This window comes from Hyaena hyaena, unplaced genomic scaffold (assembly GCF_003009895.1).
Source record: "Hyaena hyaena isolate Hyena2069 unplaced genomic scaffold, ASM300989v1 scaffold_577, whole genome shotgun sequence".
In the NCBI taxonomy this organism is placed as follows: domain Eukaryota; kingdom Metazoa; phylum Chordata; class Mammalia; order Carnivora; family Hyaenidae; genus Hyaena; species Hyaena hyaena.
The window spans coordinates 917939-936007 of NW_024081204.1; the positions used below are offsets into that span (position 1 = coordinate 917939).

An 18069-nucleotide genomic window follows, 5' to 3' on the forward strand; every position below is an offset into this window, starting at 1 on the left:
TTCCATTTTCCCTCCTCACCAGTAGTGTATATGACCGTTGAAGTTATTCTGCATTCTCATCAACACTTGGCATTTTTCTTTCTTTTTCAAGTTAGCCATTTTGTTAAGTGTTCAGAGGTATTACATTATTGTTTTAATTTTCATTTCCCTAATGACTTATGAAATGGAGCAGCATTTTATATATTAATTGACTATTTGGATATTGTCTTTTGAAGTGCCTATTTAAGTCTTCAGCTTATTTTTCTATTGGGTGATGTCTGCCTTTATCTCATTTATTTGTGGGTATTTATATAGTATATGGATTATAGATGAGACTTTTGTGAGAGGTATAGATTGCTAATACCTTCTCTGCGGATTGCTTTTTCACGATCTTAATGGTGATTTTTGATGAACATAAATTCTTAATTTTTATATAGTCTATACATAAATTTCTCAAAAAGCTTAGAGCTTTTTGTACCTTGTTTATGAAATCTTTGCCTATCCCAGGGTCATCAAGATCCTCTCCTGGATTTTCTAGAAATTTTGATCTCTAATATGTCTCAAAATTTGTTTTTCTAATTGATATGAGAGTTTCCTTTTTTTAAATATGGATATCTAGTTGACCCTGCACCATCAGTTGGAAAAATCATTCTTTCTTCACATAATTGAAGTGTTACCTTTATTGGCTCAACTGTGTGTGTGTACACAAATAATACAAAAGTGTGTAAAGTAAAAAAGTAAACATCCCCTTCTAGACATGTGAAAACATCCCCTTCTAGACGAGTAGGTACTATATAAATGGTTCAGTTTGTATTCGTTTTAATCCATATAGGGAAAATTATGCTTTTCTTATCAAGTGGGATAACACTAAATATGTTATACAACTTGCCTTTTTTACTTGGCTATTTCAGACATCCTCTATAAAAATACATTTCCTTATTCTTTAACACCCTCATAGCATTCCATAGTATGAATGGACGTTAATTTTTTGGATAGTTCCTCTAGTGACAAATATTTTGGAGGTCTCTATTCTTTTCTCCAGTACATAAAAATACTTTGACAATAGTCTTGTGCATCTTCTATAAGCTAGATTTCTAGAAGTGAAATTATTTGTTTAAGATAGTATGCACATTTTAAATCTAGAAAGATGTCCACATGTTCTCTAGAGAGGACATAATATATAGTTCTAATCAACATTTTTAACAGTATCTTTTTTCTATATATCTATATATCTTTTCCACATTGAATATTATGTCTTTTATAGTTTGTCCATCTGACAGGCAAATGTAATCTCATGGTGACTATTTGCATCTTACTTGTACTCTTAAGAGAATGAGCAGCTTTCATATATTTCAGGTATTTCATGATCGTCTCATCCTCATTTACTTTTCATTTATATCAATTTATTATATCTAATTGATGTGTATCAGTCATGATTTTCCTCTAGTTCCCCGGTTTACCCAGTTTTGAAGACAGCTGTTTCATTTGCTCCATACAGATTTATCCAAAATTAAGCTTATAGTTTAAACCAAGATTATTTAATGCAGGACAGTTTACCAGGTGTCAGAGCACAGAGTAACTAGCATCCTTATTGAGATTTTAAGGATTTTCTCAAATTTTTGTTTCTTTCCAATCCCTGCTTCTACCTTTGGTAGCCAGACTATTGATAAGAGCTCTCCTTGAGTTAAAGGTTTTCTTCTTGCTCTAGCTGGGGCCAGGGCAGGGCATAACTCCAGACAGGAGGCTGTACTTCTGGGAAACCTGGTCATTGTTTACATCATCACTGTAGTAAAGCCTCAGAATTCCTGAATCAGCTTTGCAAATCTATTTATTACCTTGCAGATTGATTTTTGGAAATTGCCCCATTCTGGAGAAGCAGTTTGCAAGGTTCGGCTGAGAGAGAGAGCCAGTGGAGGAACTATCTCAAAATTCCCAGGGAGCCAAGTGTAATTTGATAAAAACATCAATTGATACAGCATCTTAATATAACTTTCTATTTGGAGAGTGATTTTTTTGAGGGGGAAGTTTAGAAAATATCTGTTAATACAGATTTTCAAAAGTTGAGATTATGTGAAGACATGTTAGCAGGAATATACAGGAAACATAATAATGCAGTTATACAGTCATCTCCATGTAGGAAAGAGGAAGGTATTTTTATAGTTCTTAAAATAACTATTACACCATTGAAAAAACCTTGCTTAACCAGGCATATCCTTAACACAAATTTCCTAACAAATTGCCCTCCCCCCCCACCATATAAATAATCAAGCAATATAAACTGAGAGAATTGGGTCTCTGAGTAACAGTTTATAAAGTCTGTCAGTTCGGTAATGACTGTCCAGATTCATTCCCTGAAACACAAACTCCAGTTCTTCCCGAATAATGAGCCGTTGTCGCAGCTCCAGTCCCAGTGCTGGCAGAATTCCTGCTAACCTTAGCTTACCCGCTCTCATTTCTCATTTATATCATGTCCTATTTATCTCAGCCAATGAGATAGAAATTACTTCCTAGCCCTCAGTGACATAGTTCCATAAATCCCCAACATAAACATATAGCAAAGCAGACAAACCAAAAGAGCCAATTCATTAACATTAGTAAATTCAGGGCAGTTTGCAAGCAAGTGGCTACGTTATTTATCTGCTTCAGAAAATCATTCCACGAGTATTTATGGAGTGGCTTTTTTACCGGGCTGGGTGAGAGGGAGGCAGCCCTGGCCCCGCAGGCTCTGGCAGGACCCTGGTCTCATCTTCCTTTTCTGACATTTCCATAAGGACTGTGTCCCAGTACTGGACCTGGAGCAGTGCCTTCATGCTCCCCTGGGTAAACCTTTCATCTCCAGTTATCTGTCCTGAGTTTCTGCTTTGTCACAGTGGTAAACACCTATCCTTTTAGGTGTTAGTGGCCAATTAAAATATTTAGCAGGTTTCAACATGGATTTACAATTTCTCCTTCAGCATTACCAACTTTGCACCGATGTGCATGTTTTTAAATGGCTCTAGTTTCAACACTGCTATAAAGCTCTTTTTTCTCATTAGCAGCTTTGCACCTGAACTAGGTAAAAGCATTCTTATAAGCATTTGGTGGCCTTTTTTCTTTATCTTGCAGATATTCTCCTAAATTGAGCCCTGCCCTTTGTTTGTAGGCTCAGGTATTCCCCCTCTTCCAATACTTTTTTAGTTTTTTAGTCTTCTCACTTTAAATTCATAGCACTTAGTCTAGTTCACTTCTCTTTGCGGTGCCAAAAAGTCAGCCCTCCGTAACTGCTAGGGGAGGGGAGATTCTGGTGCTTTTTTGTGTACCTGGCGTTGCATATAGTTGCTCCTTCCACTGTACACCGATCTCCCCAAATAAAATTTGGGGATTTTATTCCTTGTAACAGAACAACACTCTCTTCCTTCATATGGCATCCTGGGCTTCTGACGGATCCTTGTAGGCTCACAGTTGTCTTTAGGGATACTACCAAATGTAGACATTATGAGCCAAGTAGTATTTTACTCTTTTCTTGGTTCCCAGTGAAGCCAGGCAGTGTGGTAGTTTTCTCAGGTCTCTGCAGGGTTCCTTTCTCTCTGCTGTTCTGTATGTTTACCTATGTACCATAAATCAGCGTCTTCTGGTTTTAGAGTTCTCTTGTCCATCTGTTTGCCTAGACCCCCTAGAAGTAGAGACCACAGGGGGCTGAGACAAACAGGCATTATGGTTTGCCGGGCTCCTTAACAAAGAGGGGAACATCATGGATTGAGGAAGACATGTTACATGCAAGGACATTGAAATGTTTTTTGAGACAGACTCTGAGAAATATGCCCTTAACAATGGAAGTATGTTAATCAAAGGTGACTCTTGGATTTAAAGCAGATGTTTTATAATGAGGCATAAAAAAGTTTCACTGCCGTGAGCAATAATCTAAATCAGTAGGTAGAACATGTCCTCATATGAGTTGATTGTATTTTAGTCACTTCTTGGATGACAATGATTATGACTTCTCCTCCTCCTCCTCCTCCTTTCCCCCCTCCTCCCTCCCCCTCCTCCCCCTCTTCTTCTTGTTCTGGAGACTCTGTCTTTGATTAAGGGAACTCAGTTTTCAGAATGCTACCTACAAAGATTCCTCTAGGAACTGTTGTGATTAATCATTTTCAGCCTTCATGTGTCTTGAGGACTTGGAGCTTGTGTTTTTGTTTGTTTTTTCCATGGCTGTGACAGGGGACCATCATAGTGCCTGGCACATAATGGTAAAAACCCTGCTTCCCTGTGGGAATAAAATCCAGAGTTCTTACTGTGCTCTGTGGAAGCTGTGCAAGATCCGACTTCCCTGCCGCCTCTTTCATACTCTGTTCCTTACTTCACTCCATCCACGGTGGCCTCTTTGCAGTTCCTAGAACACATCTGTCCCGCTTTCCCAGAGCCACTTGTGCTGTTTTTTCTATCTGAGACACTCTTCTCCCAGATTGCCGCATGGTGGGCTCCCCTGCTTCTTTCTAGCCTTTGCTCACGTGATATCTCTTTGAAGACTCCTTTCCTGACCACCATTTTAAATACAGCTGTAGTCCCTTGCCCACTTGGTCTACTTTACAGAAAAATGTTCACCTTGACCTGATATGTCATGTAGTTGTTTTTTACGGTCTCTTATATGGGAATATAAGGGGTTTTAGCTGTTTAGGTCACCCCTGTGTTTCCAGGGTCTAGAAGAATACCTGCTGCATAATAGGTACTCAGTAAATACTTATTGAATATAAGCAAGTATTTAATGAATGAATTCACGCCTACATATGTAGTAGCTCTGTAGGAGCAATTCTGTCCAGTTCCATAACAGCATCTGAGATTAAAAAAAAAAAATACAGATCAAAAAGAAATTTTGATCTTTACTTTCTTATTTCTCATATGTGTAATCCTGTCCAGGCTTTTATCTCACAGCAACTCATATTAAAGATCTTTCATCCTCTTTTTCTAGTACCCCAAATTCCTTGGGTACCACTAACCCCTCTAGCACAAATAGGACACTCTCATCTATGCCCACCTATCCCTACCATCTTGGTCCCCTTGTTTCTCCATGAAGTGTTTTGGCCCTATGTTGTGGTTCCTAGCATATCTCCTGACCTGGGGAGGGTGGTCATTGTTCTCCATACCTTCAGACCTCTTGTCCTTCCTTGGGCAAAGATTAGGGCAAAGAAAAGGGATACAGGGTGGTTGATTGAATGCACTGGTCAAGAAGTTAAGCCCAAAGAGAAGGCAGAAGTATGTGAACCCCAAATTAATGGCCATATTATATTAATGCCTTTGGTTCATCAAGTACCAGATTAATTGGCTCTTTCCAAGGTATTTTAATTAGGTCCTTTGTTGCTGTTATACTCTGTACTTGGTTATATATGCTTCTGTAAGCCTCAGAGTACTTGATATTTTTTCCGTGTACTAACTCCGTAATGATCTTCATGATATTAGTACAGGCTTTTTAGTGCTATTCATCATGGCAGGTGCAGCACATTAGCACCAAAAAATTAGACCATAATGCAACAATAGCTTATTGGAAACATCCATAAATATCTCATAAAAGCTTAGAATTTCCTTAAGACAGTAACATCACTTCTAAAGAGCTTTCATCTGTTACCTTAGAAAAAATGATAAAATATTTAAGACATAACATATTTCTGTATATTATAAACTGTGGCTCTTTATGCTAGATGGTTTTAAATTTAGGTAGGCACTATTTTTATATTCATGCCTCGCAAATGGAGCCTTTTATCATTTATAATGTTGTTGCCATTTTAGTAAATGAGATAGTTTATGAGCACTGTTCATCAATGAAACAAATCGCTTTTTTATTATTTGGCACCTGGTTAAACAATGTAAATTCTAAATTACTTTTTTATAAATGCTCTTTTTCCGAAAACCTCATTGTCTTGTTTTTTCTTATTCGCCTAATGATTGGCTGTTGAGTAGCCTTATGTTTCCCTCTTTCCATTCCCACTCAAGATGGAGGAAAAGAAGTGCTGTCCATGCACCAGATTCTCCTTTACTTATTACGGTGTAGCAAAGCCCTGGTTCCCGAAGAGGAGATCGCCAATATGCTTCAGTGGGAAGAACTTGAATGGCAGAAATATGCAGAAGAATGCAAAGGCATGATCGTTACCAACCCCGGAACGGTAAGTTCTGGTGCTTACATGTCCTGAGACTGAATTACATTTTCTGAGACTCTTTCCAGGTTTGAATGTTGACAAAAACAATAACAAAACATTTTAAAAGTTTTAAGTATTCATTCTTGTCCTTTGAGTAATTTTCCCTTTTTTTAAAATTTCATTTTATTTTTTTAATGTTTATTTATTTTGAGAGGGGGGGAGGGGCAGAGAGAGAGGGAGACAGAATCCTCAGCAGCCTCCACGCTGTCAGCACTGAGCCCAGTGTGGGGCTCAAGTCCACAAACCATGAGATCATGACCTGAGCTGAAATGAAGAATCAGACGCTTAACTGAGCCACCCAGGCGCCCCAAGTAATTTTTCCTTTTAAATATTTAGTAAATAAAAAAAAATTTAAATATAGTCATATTTAGTAGTAAATTCATCTGATTAGTAAATTCTGCCCATTATGGAGAATTTAAAAGTTTTTAGATATGTTCACATCTGATTTTTTTCTGAGTATAAAAGTAATATACTTTACTATGGAAAATTAAGAAAATAGAGAAACAGACCAAAGAAGACAATAAAAATTATCCATATTTCCATTTTCTAGAGATGTTACTATGCACTTTTCTAGCTCCTTTAGAGATTTTCATATTGTTTTAAAATAAAATTGGCATCATACAATTAAATATTAATATTCAGATGTTTTTCTTTTCTTCTTCTTCCAGAAACAACAGCCACAAAATTATTTTTTCATAATTTTAAATTTCTTTATAATTTGAAAAGTCTCGTAAGTTATTTAATTTATCCCCATTATTGGATACCTAGGTTGCTTCCACATTTTCACTGTCACAAATAGTGCTGTATTGAATTTGTGTATGTGTGTATAAACACATATATACATAAATATGTATGTGTCTTTGATTATGTGTCCATTTAATTTTTTAGGAAAAAGTCCTGTGAGTTAAATTAGGTTGAAGATAGGCACATTTTAAAAAAAGTGTTTGTTTATTTATTTATTTTGAGAGAGACAATGTGAGCAGGGGAGGGACACAGAAGGGGAGAATCTCAAGCAGGCTCCGTGCTGTCAGTGCAGAGCCTGACATGGGATTCAAACTTCTAAAACTGTGAGATCACGACCTGAGCTGAAACCAAGACTTGGCTACTCAACTCACTGAGCCACTCAGGTGCCCCTGAAGATACGCACGTTTTTTAAGGCTTTTGATACATGTTGTAAATTGCCTTCTAGAAAGGTTTTAAAATTTGCACTTGACCAAGAGTATATTAACAGCCCATTTCTTCATATTGGTTATACTGTACTAATTTAACAAAAATACTATCAATTTACCAGGGGGGCAAATTATGTTGTTTGGTATTTATTTTGGTTTCTAGCAAAACTTGATATTTTAAATGTGTCTTGGCCTTTCATGTTTTCTTTTGATAATGGCCTCTTACTATATCCCTTGTCTAATTTTCTTTTGTGATATGTGTCCTTTTTTATTGATCCTTTGCCATACTTATTACTAGTATTTCCCATTTCTTTCTTTTTTTTTTTTTTTGGTAAAAATTAGCTTCTAAAGTTAATTTTTGAAGTAAAAATGAAAATATTAAGAGCAGAAAGTTAAAAGTTAAATAGGTTTCTCATAAAGAAAATGCTGTTTTGTATATTTATATGATTTAAAAATTTTTCTCTATGTTACTGTAATCATAAAATAGTTACATATCGAGGGGCCCCTGGGTAGCTCAGTCGGTTAAGCTTAAGCGTCTGACTTTGGCTCAGTTCGTGATCTCACAGTTTGTGGGTCCAAGTCCCGCATTGGGCTCTGTGCTGACGGCCAGCTCAGAGCCTGGAGCCTGTTTCGGATTCTGTGTCTCCCTCTCTCTCACCCTTCCCTGCTCATGCTGTCTGTCTGTCTGTCTCTCTCTCTCTCAGAAATAAATAAAAAAGCATTAAAAAAATTTTAAAAAGTAGTTATATTGGTATCTTATCAGGATAAAGTTTTCCAGAAATGGAGAATTAAAATATTTTTATGTAAAGAAACAGAGTTATCTATTTAAACAAAGCTGTTGTTTGTAAAAGGCTGCCAAATTGTTTAATAGCTTTGATTCATAAAAATAAAAACTCTGGATCAACTTTTTGTAGCATGACAGTAACATCTGCACAGACAAAATGTTACTATTTACAAATCAAACATTCCAGCTAATACTGATTATTTCAAACAAATTTAGAAAGTGAAAGTGTTTAATAAAAATATGTTTAAACATAAAATTTACTTAAAACTTAAAAAAGATCATACAGATTTTACAATTACATTGTTCTGCCACATAAATAATTGTTAAAGTAACTCTAAAAACTACAATCCATAGCATTATGACAATCTAAGTGTGAATTTTATTTTCCTTCTTAAATAGTTGCATAAATTTACATTTCTTCTGCCAGTTTCATAGTGGGGTCAGAGGATGGGTAGGTGTGGTGGGAAACACACCTTTTTGTCTTGGTGGGTCTGCTTGAAGAGTCCTGTGATCTGTAGTGCACTGTGGGAACATTTTCACCCTGGCGCTTCCTTCTACAGAATGGTTAGCATTTCCTGAAGTCCTAGAATCTGTTAGAGAGCTTTTGAAAATGTGAGAATGCCCTGACTGTCCCCACCCTATATATACTTCAAGTAATGGGGTCCAAGGATCTCTAGTTTAAAAAAAAAAAAAAAAATCCCACAGTGCTTTTCTGACTCATCCGTTGTTTGTTTTTGAGCCAAAGGCATTAAGGTAAGGATATTTACTCCATTGCCATGATTATCATTTAGCTCCTTTGTTGGGGGACTACTATTTGAGCTAGCTGTTAGTGAAGTATATAGATTATATATGTCATTTGCCCAGGCACAAACTCATGGCATATCCATATGAAAGGAATCTGTGATGATTGTTGAATCAGTGGACTTGTCAGTAGAAAAGCCAGTGAGGAAGGCCTGTAATTTCAGATGGGATCCCTGGACCAGGCTGCCAGGGATCCCTCATGAACGGTACAGTGAGGTCTTCAAGGAATGGAGAAATTGTAGAACTTATTGACATGATTAAATGAATATACTTGGGAGGATAAATGGCCTGTTTTGAAGATAATGAAACCAGATTAATCAGGATGAAAGGTTTATGTTAGAAAGCAATCAGAAATAAATTAAGAAAGATAAGTTTGGGTGCCAGACTTGGGGACATGTTAAAATTAATAAGAATATGTTTAAAGGAGGGAAATATTCTGAAACTCAGTATCATGGAAATATTCTTTCATTATATCTTTTGCGAATAGAGCAGACAGAGTAGACGTGGTACCACATTTTATCCTCTGCAGTACTTGCTTTGAAAGATTACCCAATGGTAAGAATATTGGAGAATTTATTAAATTTTTCAAGCCATTATGGTAACATTAAGTACTTTGTTGCTGCAGAACTTAAAAGAATTAATCTCCCTCCCGAGGCACTTTGCCTCTGCCAGGGAATACTTTGGTCATTAGCAAGAACGTTTTTTTATTCTTCCTCAAAGCTGATATGATGGATATTGTAGGGTGTGGCCAAAGTCTAGAACTTATTTCATCTTGCCCCTCTATAAATTTAGAGATGCTATAGATATTTTAAATCACTATTTCCTTGGTTGATGCCATAGCATGGTGTTTAAAATCACGAAAACATGAATAATTCACTAGCATTTTTAGTTGTGCAATTCCTCTTTTAAAACTGTACCCTGCTGCTGAGATAGACAAAATCTTGGTAACAGTTCTTAGAGATAAATAACATGATGCTATTGCTGATGGGCATTTAAATAATTTTATATTTGTTTGCCTGTGTCTAGAAAATCTTCTCCAGTTTATTAATTTTGAGAGCAGAAGTCAACTTTTCCAGATACTAGTGAACTTTTGATTGTTAATTGACATTTAAATATTCTTTTAAAACTTAAGTGTAAAGTAATATGTATGAATTTACACAGGTCTATTTCCTTTGTCACTTACTTGGATTTGTCAGGTGGCTGACTGGGGCTACAGTTGTGGGTGGGGTAACCAGCTTATTTCAGTTGCTGGATGTTTTCCCAGTTTTACCATTGAAATCCCTCTGCCGTGGACAGACCAGGCCACCAACCAAACTCTGACTGTGGGCATTGCTTTATGGCAGAATGAAGCTTATTGGCCTCCATGTGGATTAGCTCTGTAGCATTTGACTCTAAAGCAGCTGAGTCAAAGAATTTAGTGTCTAATTAGGGACTGCTGTGAGAGTTGGATATAAGCAAGGAGGTTATATAATGGCTTTTACCATCTTTGAACGGACTTCTGCTTTTAGGATGAAAGAAAGGTATTTTACAAGCCATATTTTATTAACTGAAGAAGGAACCACCTGTTCCCTTCTTTCTGTATTAGATTAAAAAACAAATGAGGCTTCTTTTAAAATAAGAATATGTTCTCCATGGACATAATCAGAAGCCTAATCATTTGTTTTTTGTACCACCGTACCTTCTATTTTAAAGGTATAGAATTAAAGGAACACATAAGATGAAGAGTAGGACGAGGATGCTCACTTTTATTCAACATACAGTGGGGGTCCTAGCCGGGGCAGTGAGGTGGGAAAAAGAGATACAGGGCATCCAGACTGTAAGGGAGGAAGTAAAACTGTCACTATTTGTATATGATATGACTTTATATAGAGAGAATCTTTAAGGTTCCACCAAAAAACTGCTAGAACTAGTAAATGAACTCAGTGTAGTTGCAGGGTAAAAAAAATCAATGCATAAAAATCTGTTGCATTTTTGTATATTAATAGCAGACTCTCAGAAAGAGAAAGTAAGATAACAGTCCCATTTAATTACATCAAAAGAATAAGATACCCAGGAGTAAATTTAAACTAGGAGGTAAAAGGCCTATATTTTGAATACCATAAAACATGAAAGAAATTGAAGACACAAATGAAAAGGTATTCTGTGCTCATGGACTGGAATTAATATTATTAAGATGTCCATATTACTCAAAGCAACCCAAGGATTCAGTGCAACCCCTATCAAAATTCTAATGGCATTTTTCACAGATATAGGGTAAATAATCCTAAAATTTGTATGGAATCACAAAAGATCTTGACTAGCCAAAGCAGTCTTAAGACAGAACAGAGCTGGAAGCATTATGTTCCCTGATTTCAAACTGTATGACAGGCCTATAGTAATCAAACAGTATGGCACTAGCAAAAAGAAAAACTGACACATTGATCAGTGGAAAAGAATAGAGAGCCTGGAAATAAACTCTGGCAGATATGGTAAATTAATTTATGACAAAGGCAAGAATATACAATGGGGAAAGGAAGTCTCTTCAATAACTGGTGTTGAGAAAACAGGACAGCCACATGTGAAAGAATGAAATTGGACTACTACATTTGTCATACACAAAAATTAACCCAAAACGAATTGAAGACTTGAATATAAGATCTGAAACCATAAAACTTAACAAGAGAAAACATAGATGGAAGCTCACTGGCATTGGTCTGGGCGGTGATTTTTTTTTGTACCAGACTACAAAGGCAAACAAAGGCAAAAGTAAACAAATGGAGCTACATCAGACTGAAAAAACCTTCTGGATTGTAAAGGAAATCATCAACAAAATGGAAAGTCCACCTACTGAATGGGAGAAGATATTTGCAGATCAGATATCCAATAAGGGGTTAGTTAATATCCAAAATCTATAAAGAACTCACACAGTTCAATAACTAAAAAACCCAAATAATCTGATTAAAAATGGACAGAGGATCTGAATAGACATTTTTCCAAAGAAGATATAAATGGCCAACAGGCATATGAAAGATGCTCAACATCACTAATCAATCTTTAGGAAAATGCAAATCAAAGGCAAGTTATCGCCTTGTACTTTTCAAAATGGCTATTATCAAAACAACAAGAAATAACCAGTGTTGGTAAGGATGTGGGTAAAAAGAAATCCTTGTATACTGTTGGGAGTGTTAAATTGGTGCAGCCACTGTGTAGAACAGTATGGAGGTTCCTCAAAAAATTGAAAATATAACTACCATATGACCCATCAGTTCCACTTCTGGATATTTATTTGAAGAAAACAAAAACACGAATTCAAAAAGAGATGCGCCTCTATGTTCATAGCAATATTATTTACAGTAGTCAAGATATGGAAAAAATTGAAATGTTCATCAATGGATAAAGAACACACACACACACACACACACAATGGAGTAGTGCTCAGCCATAAAAAAGAATGAAATCTTACCATTTGTGACAACATGGATGGACCACAATAGTATTACCCTAAGTGAAATAATTCACAGAAAAAGACAAAACTGTATGATTTCACATATGTGTGAAATCTAAAAGACAAAATGAATGGACAAAGTAAATCCAAACTTAGAAAAAGAGAACAGATTGGTGGTTGCCAGAAAGGAAGGGGAGTGGGCAAAATGAGTGAAGTGAATCAAGAGATCATACACTTTCAATTATAAAATATGAGTCATGGGGATGTAGTGTACAGCATAATGACTATAAGTCAATAATACTGTGTTGCATATTTGAGAGTTGCCAAGAAAAGATCTTGAAGGTTCTTATCATAAGAAAAAATTTTGTAGCTTTGTATGGTGACATTTGTTCATTTCACAGTGTATACAAATACTGAATTATTATGTCCTACATCTGAAACCAGTATAATGTTTTTATATGAATTATACTCCAATTTAAACGAAAGGAAAAAAACAAGGTACATAGAGAACTCATGGAAAAAAGTATATAGAGGCATCTGTGCATCCTGAGTAGAAGTAAGCCATTCATTTGGTATGTGAAATGAAACAGAATAAGCCAGCACATTTCTTCCTTGTAATGTGGAATATTTCCCCTGTGTCTTTGGAGAGGTTAAGGAAAAGTGATATCTGACTGGGTGTCCTTTTAAAAGTTTAATTTTTAAAGGTTTCTATGTGGACTGTAAAAAAGGACAGACTCATTGTTCATTATGCCAAGTGGCATAGACTCATTTACAGGGATGACATTATAGTTTTTATATAGAATAGCTGCTATGATTAAAGTGTTTTAAATGACATTTTCCCTTGGGGGATGAGGCTTCCCCAGAAAAAAACCCGATTAATTTCTTCCTTACTTAGGTTAAAGTCAATACTGAAAGACTTCTTACGGGAATAAATGGCTTTGATTTTTCTCTCTAGAAACCTAGCTCTGTCCGCATTGATCAACTGGATCGTGAACAGTTCAACCCTGATGTGATTACTTTCCCGATTATCGTCCACTTTGGGATACGCCCTGCACAGTTGAGTTATGCAGGAGATCCACAGTAAGATATTTCTCAGTGTTTGTCATAGCCAATTTCACCTTCTACTAACAGCTGAATTAGCAGAGGAATACCCTTTAGTGGATGCTTTCTTTCTAAAAATTAAGACTTGAAATGAGCCATGTTTCCAAATTTAGGTTACTGAATGAAACATGTTTTGATAGCACCTGAATTACTTTCTCTATTGATTTGACTGTAGTAATTATTATTCAGTGATTATCCTTGGCAGTTTTGGTCAACATGAGCCCCATATATTTTTAACCCTTAAGAAATTTTTCCTTTTTCATTATTATAATATTTATTGTTTTTATTATTTACTTTTTCAGTGCACTCTAGAGGAAAGTAACACCATGTTGGTTCCTAGCACTGCTGGATCTATGCAGAGTTCTATTTTGGGAGGCATTTTAATAAGAGCTCAGGATCCCATGCAAAGTCAAAGGTTGTGTTCTTAGGAGAAGGCATGACTTCTGGCTCTAGAATCCATGTTACTTTCCACATTTGAGTTTTTCCAACTGGCTTGTTAGTGTTTTTCTGGGAAAAGCTGAGGATGTGTGGGAATGGAAGTAGTACCATTATATTCTTCAGAAGTGTTTGGATTTCCTACCTCGTTAAACCAACCAACAAACAAACAGTTTCCTGACTTAATTTTTTTTTTTAAGGATTCATAATGGGAGAAAAGGGCATGGGAGATTTTCAATTCATAAATACAATTCTGGCTGATACATTAGAAGAGGCTAAAGGGTTTTGTTCTTTTTTTCCCCCCTTTGGATAAAAGTATGAAGCAGTGAACCAGGCACTGTGTAAGTACTTCTTTCTTTCCTCCATTCTCTAAAAAAGTTGTTACCAAAAAGGAGAGACCCAGCTAAGGCCAAGAAAGGAGCAGTTTGAATATGACAGAAAATTCTTTGAAAGTCCCTTCTTGTCAAAAACGTTAGTAGAATGTGATAGGCTGTCGTGGACTCTCGATGGCAGGACTGTGTGCTGCTAAGGACCGCATTTCTCTTCATTCCCAGGATGCTTAAACAGGATCCTTTACACTGAGCCAGCTTATCCCATATTTGGCTGCAACAAATAAGCTTATTTTTGTCATGGTAAATACAAATTGGTGCACACCCTTTGTCTTTTTCCCTCTCCAGTGGAGAAATGGAGACAGCGGTATAGCTTGGGTATTGGCACAGATGGGATTCTCTTTTCTAATATTCTCCAACTTTTACTTTCAGTGTAGGCAGTTCAGAGAGCGACAGTATCCTTGTTAAGTAAGGAGTCTTTCTTTCAACAACCTCAGAAAGTACACATTAAATAAAGTAGATAATGATGAGAAACGATACATGTTTCTGTTGGTTTTTATGTTTCTTTGGAATTCTTTCCAGAGAGATTCATGCATATAGTGACACCTCATTTTCAACACAAACTTTTAATAATGAACTTAATTAATAGGTTCCAGATGACTCTTGGTCATCCTGCCCCAGCGCCCCACATAATATCATTTCTTAGAATGGAGGTTTGTTACCATTAAGGATCTCCAAAAGAATGTAATTTATGATTCAGCAGGCCTATTAGAACAACTGGTTTTATTGCACTTCAGATTCTCCTTCTCCTTGTCTGAGATGTCTGTCTGTCCTTTTCCTTAGGTACCAGAAACTGTGGAAAAGTTATGTGAAACTTCGCCACCTTCTAGCAAATAGTCCCAAAGTTAAACAAACTGACAAACAGAAGCTGGCACAAAGGGAGGTTGGTATCAAATCTTGTTCTCTGAAATTTACTTCAAGATTATTGCATTACACCATACTTCTAGAATAAGATGGAAAAACACTTAAAAAAATCATACTTTTCTTTCCTCACGATAGTATACAGATTGATTTTTTTTCCATCTTTTAGTATCTAAGCGAGCATTTCCCCCTCTATAAAACGCCAGTTTCTTAATGGATTCCTACCATTGGGAATAAATATATCTTTTAGAAATTTTCCAGATTTTGAAACTTGCTAGATTAGTTTTTTATCATTAATTAGATTGCATATAATACAACTTGGGTCTTACTCAAGTTTCTTCATCTTAAGGTTGGAAAAGATTATCTTCCATATGTCTGTTAGTTTAGTAGGGTGAACGTCTAAGGTTTTAGAGCCCAAATTTCATATTTTTTACTAATGGGTAGTATTATCCTTGCATTCCAGGATTATGTCTTAATTCATGATTTTAAGAATAAATGGATTCAATGCCAATATAGATTTTGTCTCATGGAAGTTTTATTCTGCATTGGTAGTGTAAGGGAACAAGGCTTTGAAGCTGGGAAAAGTGTTTGAATTCTGGTCTTGTCACTTCCTATGACTTGAGCCAGACAGCTTCATTAAAAAGGAGGGAACCCAGGCTAAGAGAGGCTGTTTGAAAGTTCTCTCTGTTTGTGCATCCAGGGAAATAGGTGGTTGTGTGGACTTCTGAAATACTCCATTTAACTCTCCTCCAATGGTATTTGGCCTGTGAATAGGCACTTAATGGTGGAGGTGTTGCAGTAGTTGTTGTTATGAGTTCCTGTGAGATTTTTGTTGATTAAGCGTACAAATTATTTGAAGGGAGGTAAAACAGAAAAGTTTGCAAAGTTTTGATTATGTCTTGCAAAAGTTTTGAGTCATTGTCTTTTTTAAATAAAATGTACCCCTGCTGCAAGAGTTTTCGTAAGAGTTTTGCAAATTAGAAGGCAACTTTTAGAATTAGATGGATTGCAGATTAATTTACTGATTATCTTTCCTAGATGTAAATGCCTAATATAAAACTTGATATAAATATAATTTTTACATGCTGATTTTAAGTCCCAAACATCACATTTTGTTTCTTTTATCAGCAAAAGTTCATTTTTTTAATATGAACTCACCAGAATAGTTGATTAGTTGATTTGGTTTAAATTTTTTCTTATCTAGTTACCAGGAAAGGCTGACTTACACCCAAGGCTTTGAGTATCCTGACCTTCATTTCAAATAAAGTATTGTAGTTTGGCATAAAGAGGTTTGAATACCTGAATATAAGGGTGATATTCAGTGAATCCAGCTTATATTCTAATGCTTGGTGTTTGGCTTAATACTGCTTTACAACTGTCAGGTTACTCATTGTAATGAGTTCTTTTCTAGGAAGCGCTCCAAAAAATACGGCAGAAGAATACAATGAGGCGAGAAGTAACAGTGGAGCTAAGTAGTCAAGGATTTTGGAAAACTGGCATCCGTTCTGATGTCTGTCAGGTGATGACACTTCCGAGAACAGAATTATACCTATGTGTCTCTTTCTTTAAGAGGCGTTTGCCCCTGAAGTTTTTCTAATTCCCATAAGTTTCTGTAGAACACACTATCTTATAGCTAAATGGAACACCAACCATCAATTGTTTTCTGTTGTTTGGATTTTGTTTTTGTGTCCATTTTCATGTTGTCTTGTTCAGTTTTGTGTGTGTGTGTGTGTGCACGCGTGTGTGCATGTGTGCATGTACACGGTGGCGGGCAGTTACTTAGTAATGCTAAATTCTGCCTCTGCACGTTGAGTGAAGGCAAGTCTGTTCTTCAGATGCCCCCGCCTATTGGCAGCATGTGTGTCGGTGCTTGTCAGAAGAGCTCCTCCAGCAGAAGGTGGTGTATACAAACTTTCCAGACTGATGACTCAAACTTCTACTGCAGAGAGTTGAAGGCATTAATGAACAGAATCAGTGTAAATTTCATATTTGAGCCAAATGGTAATAGTATTTGATGGGTGAACTAGTAGAGGAACATTTCAGCTATATTTGACTGTCTCACTAATAACTATTTTTGTTTTTCCTATCAGTGGAGTTTATACCAGATTAGAGATTCCTAAAACTGAGCATATTCCTTGGCTCTTCACTTGGTTCTTTTGTTATGATTGGTACTGGTTCTGCTCCGTGGGAATTACAGTAACGGAAATGAGTACACGGGCAGGACTCAAGTAACGTAGTTTGGTGTTCAGGCTTTTGGAAGAATACTTACAGGCTTCCACTTACTCTGTTTTGAGGGTAGCATGTATTGTAATCAGTTCAAGCAGTCTTAGGAGTTTATTTCATCATAATGAGGTTTATATTTTCTTTAAGTTACTGTTGGCATTTAATTATTACGTTGAACAGTGGGGTTTAATCTTATCATTAAATGTATTGCTGTGTAATTCATTTACGTGTGATGTATGGAGCTACATATTTTTGTGTTAAGATTAATTACTACTGATGCAGTGTTACTAAATAGTTTGAGAATAGTTATCTACAGTGGCAGCCACCTATATCTACCAAGTCTTAAGTTACTTTGTTAACTGACTTTTTTTTTTTTTTTTTTTTACCGTAAGTACTTTCAGGAGTGAGTATCTCGGTTGATTCTTTCTCACGGCCACTTGAAACCATGTTACCCAGGTTTTCAGTTTCTCCAAAACCAACATAATGCCATCTTAAGGTAGACATTAAAGGACCAGTAAGCAGAATGTTCAACAATCTGTTCAAAATCTGGTGCTTTCAGTGATAAGCCAGAGTTGATAGAGACATCATACAATTATGGAACATTATGAAATGGAAGAGACCTTAGATCTTTCAGTTTAATGGTTTTTAAACTATGTGTGTGGGGGGGGCGGGGGGTGTTTTTAGACAAAACCCTGTAGAGCCCTAATTTGTAAAAAGGTAAAAAAAAATAACTGAG

The 18069-nt window shown here is 36.2% G+C and overlaps 1 protein-coding gene across 1 annotated transcript in view; it reads left to right on the plus strand.

Moving 5' to 3' along the window:
- The window catches only part of DROSHA (drosha ribonuclease III), a 126502-nt gene that overhangs the window by 46930 nt on the left and 61503 nt on the right, over nt 1–18069 (plus strand). The window contains exons 16-19 of the mRNA XM_039256408.1: nt 5944–6113; nt 13280–13404; nt 15033–15132; nt 16522–16629. Of these exons, the coding sequence (XP_039112339.1) occupies nt 5944–6113; nt 13280–13404; nt 15033–15132; nt 16522–16629 (503 nt within the window). The remainder of the gene's footprint in view (nt 1–5943; nt 6114–13279; nt 13405–15032; nt 15133–16521; nt 16630–18069) is intronic.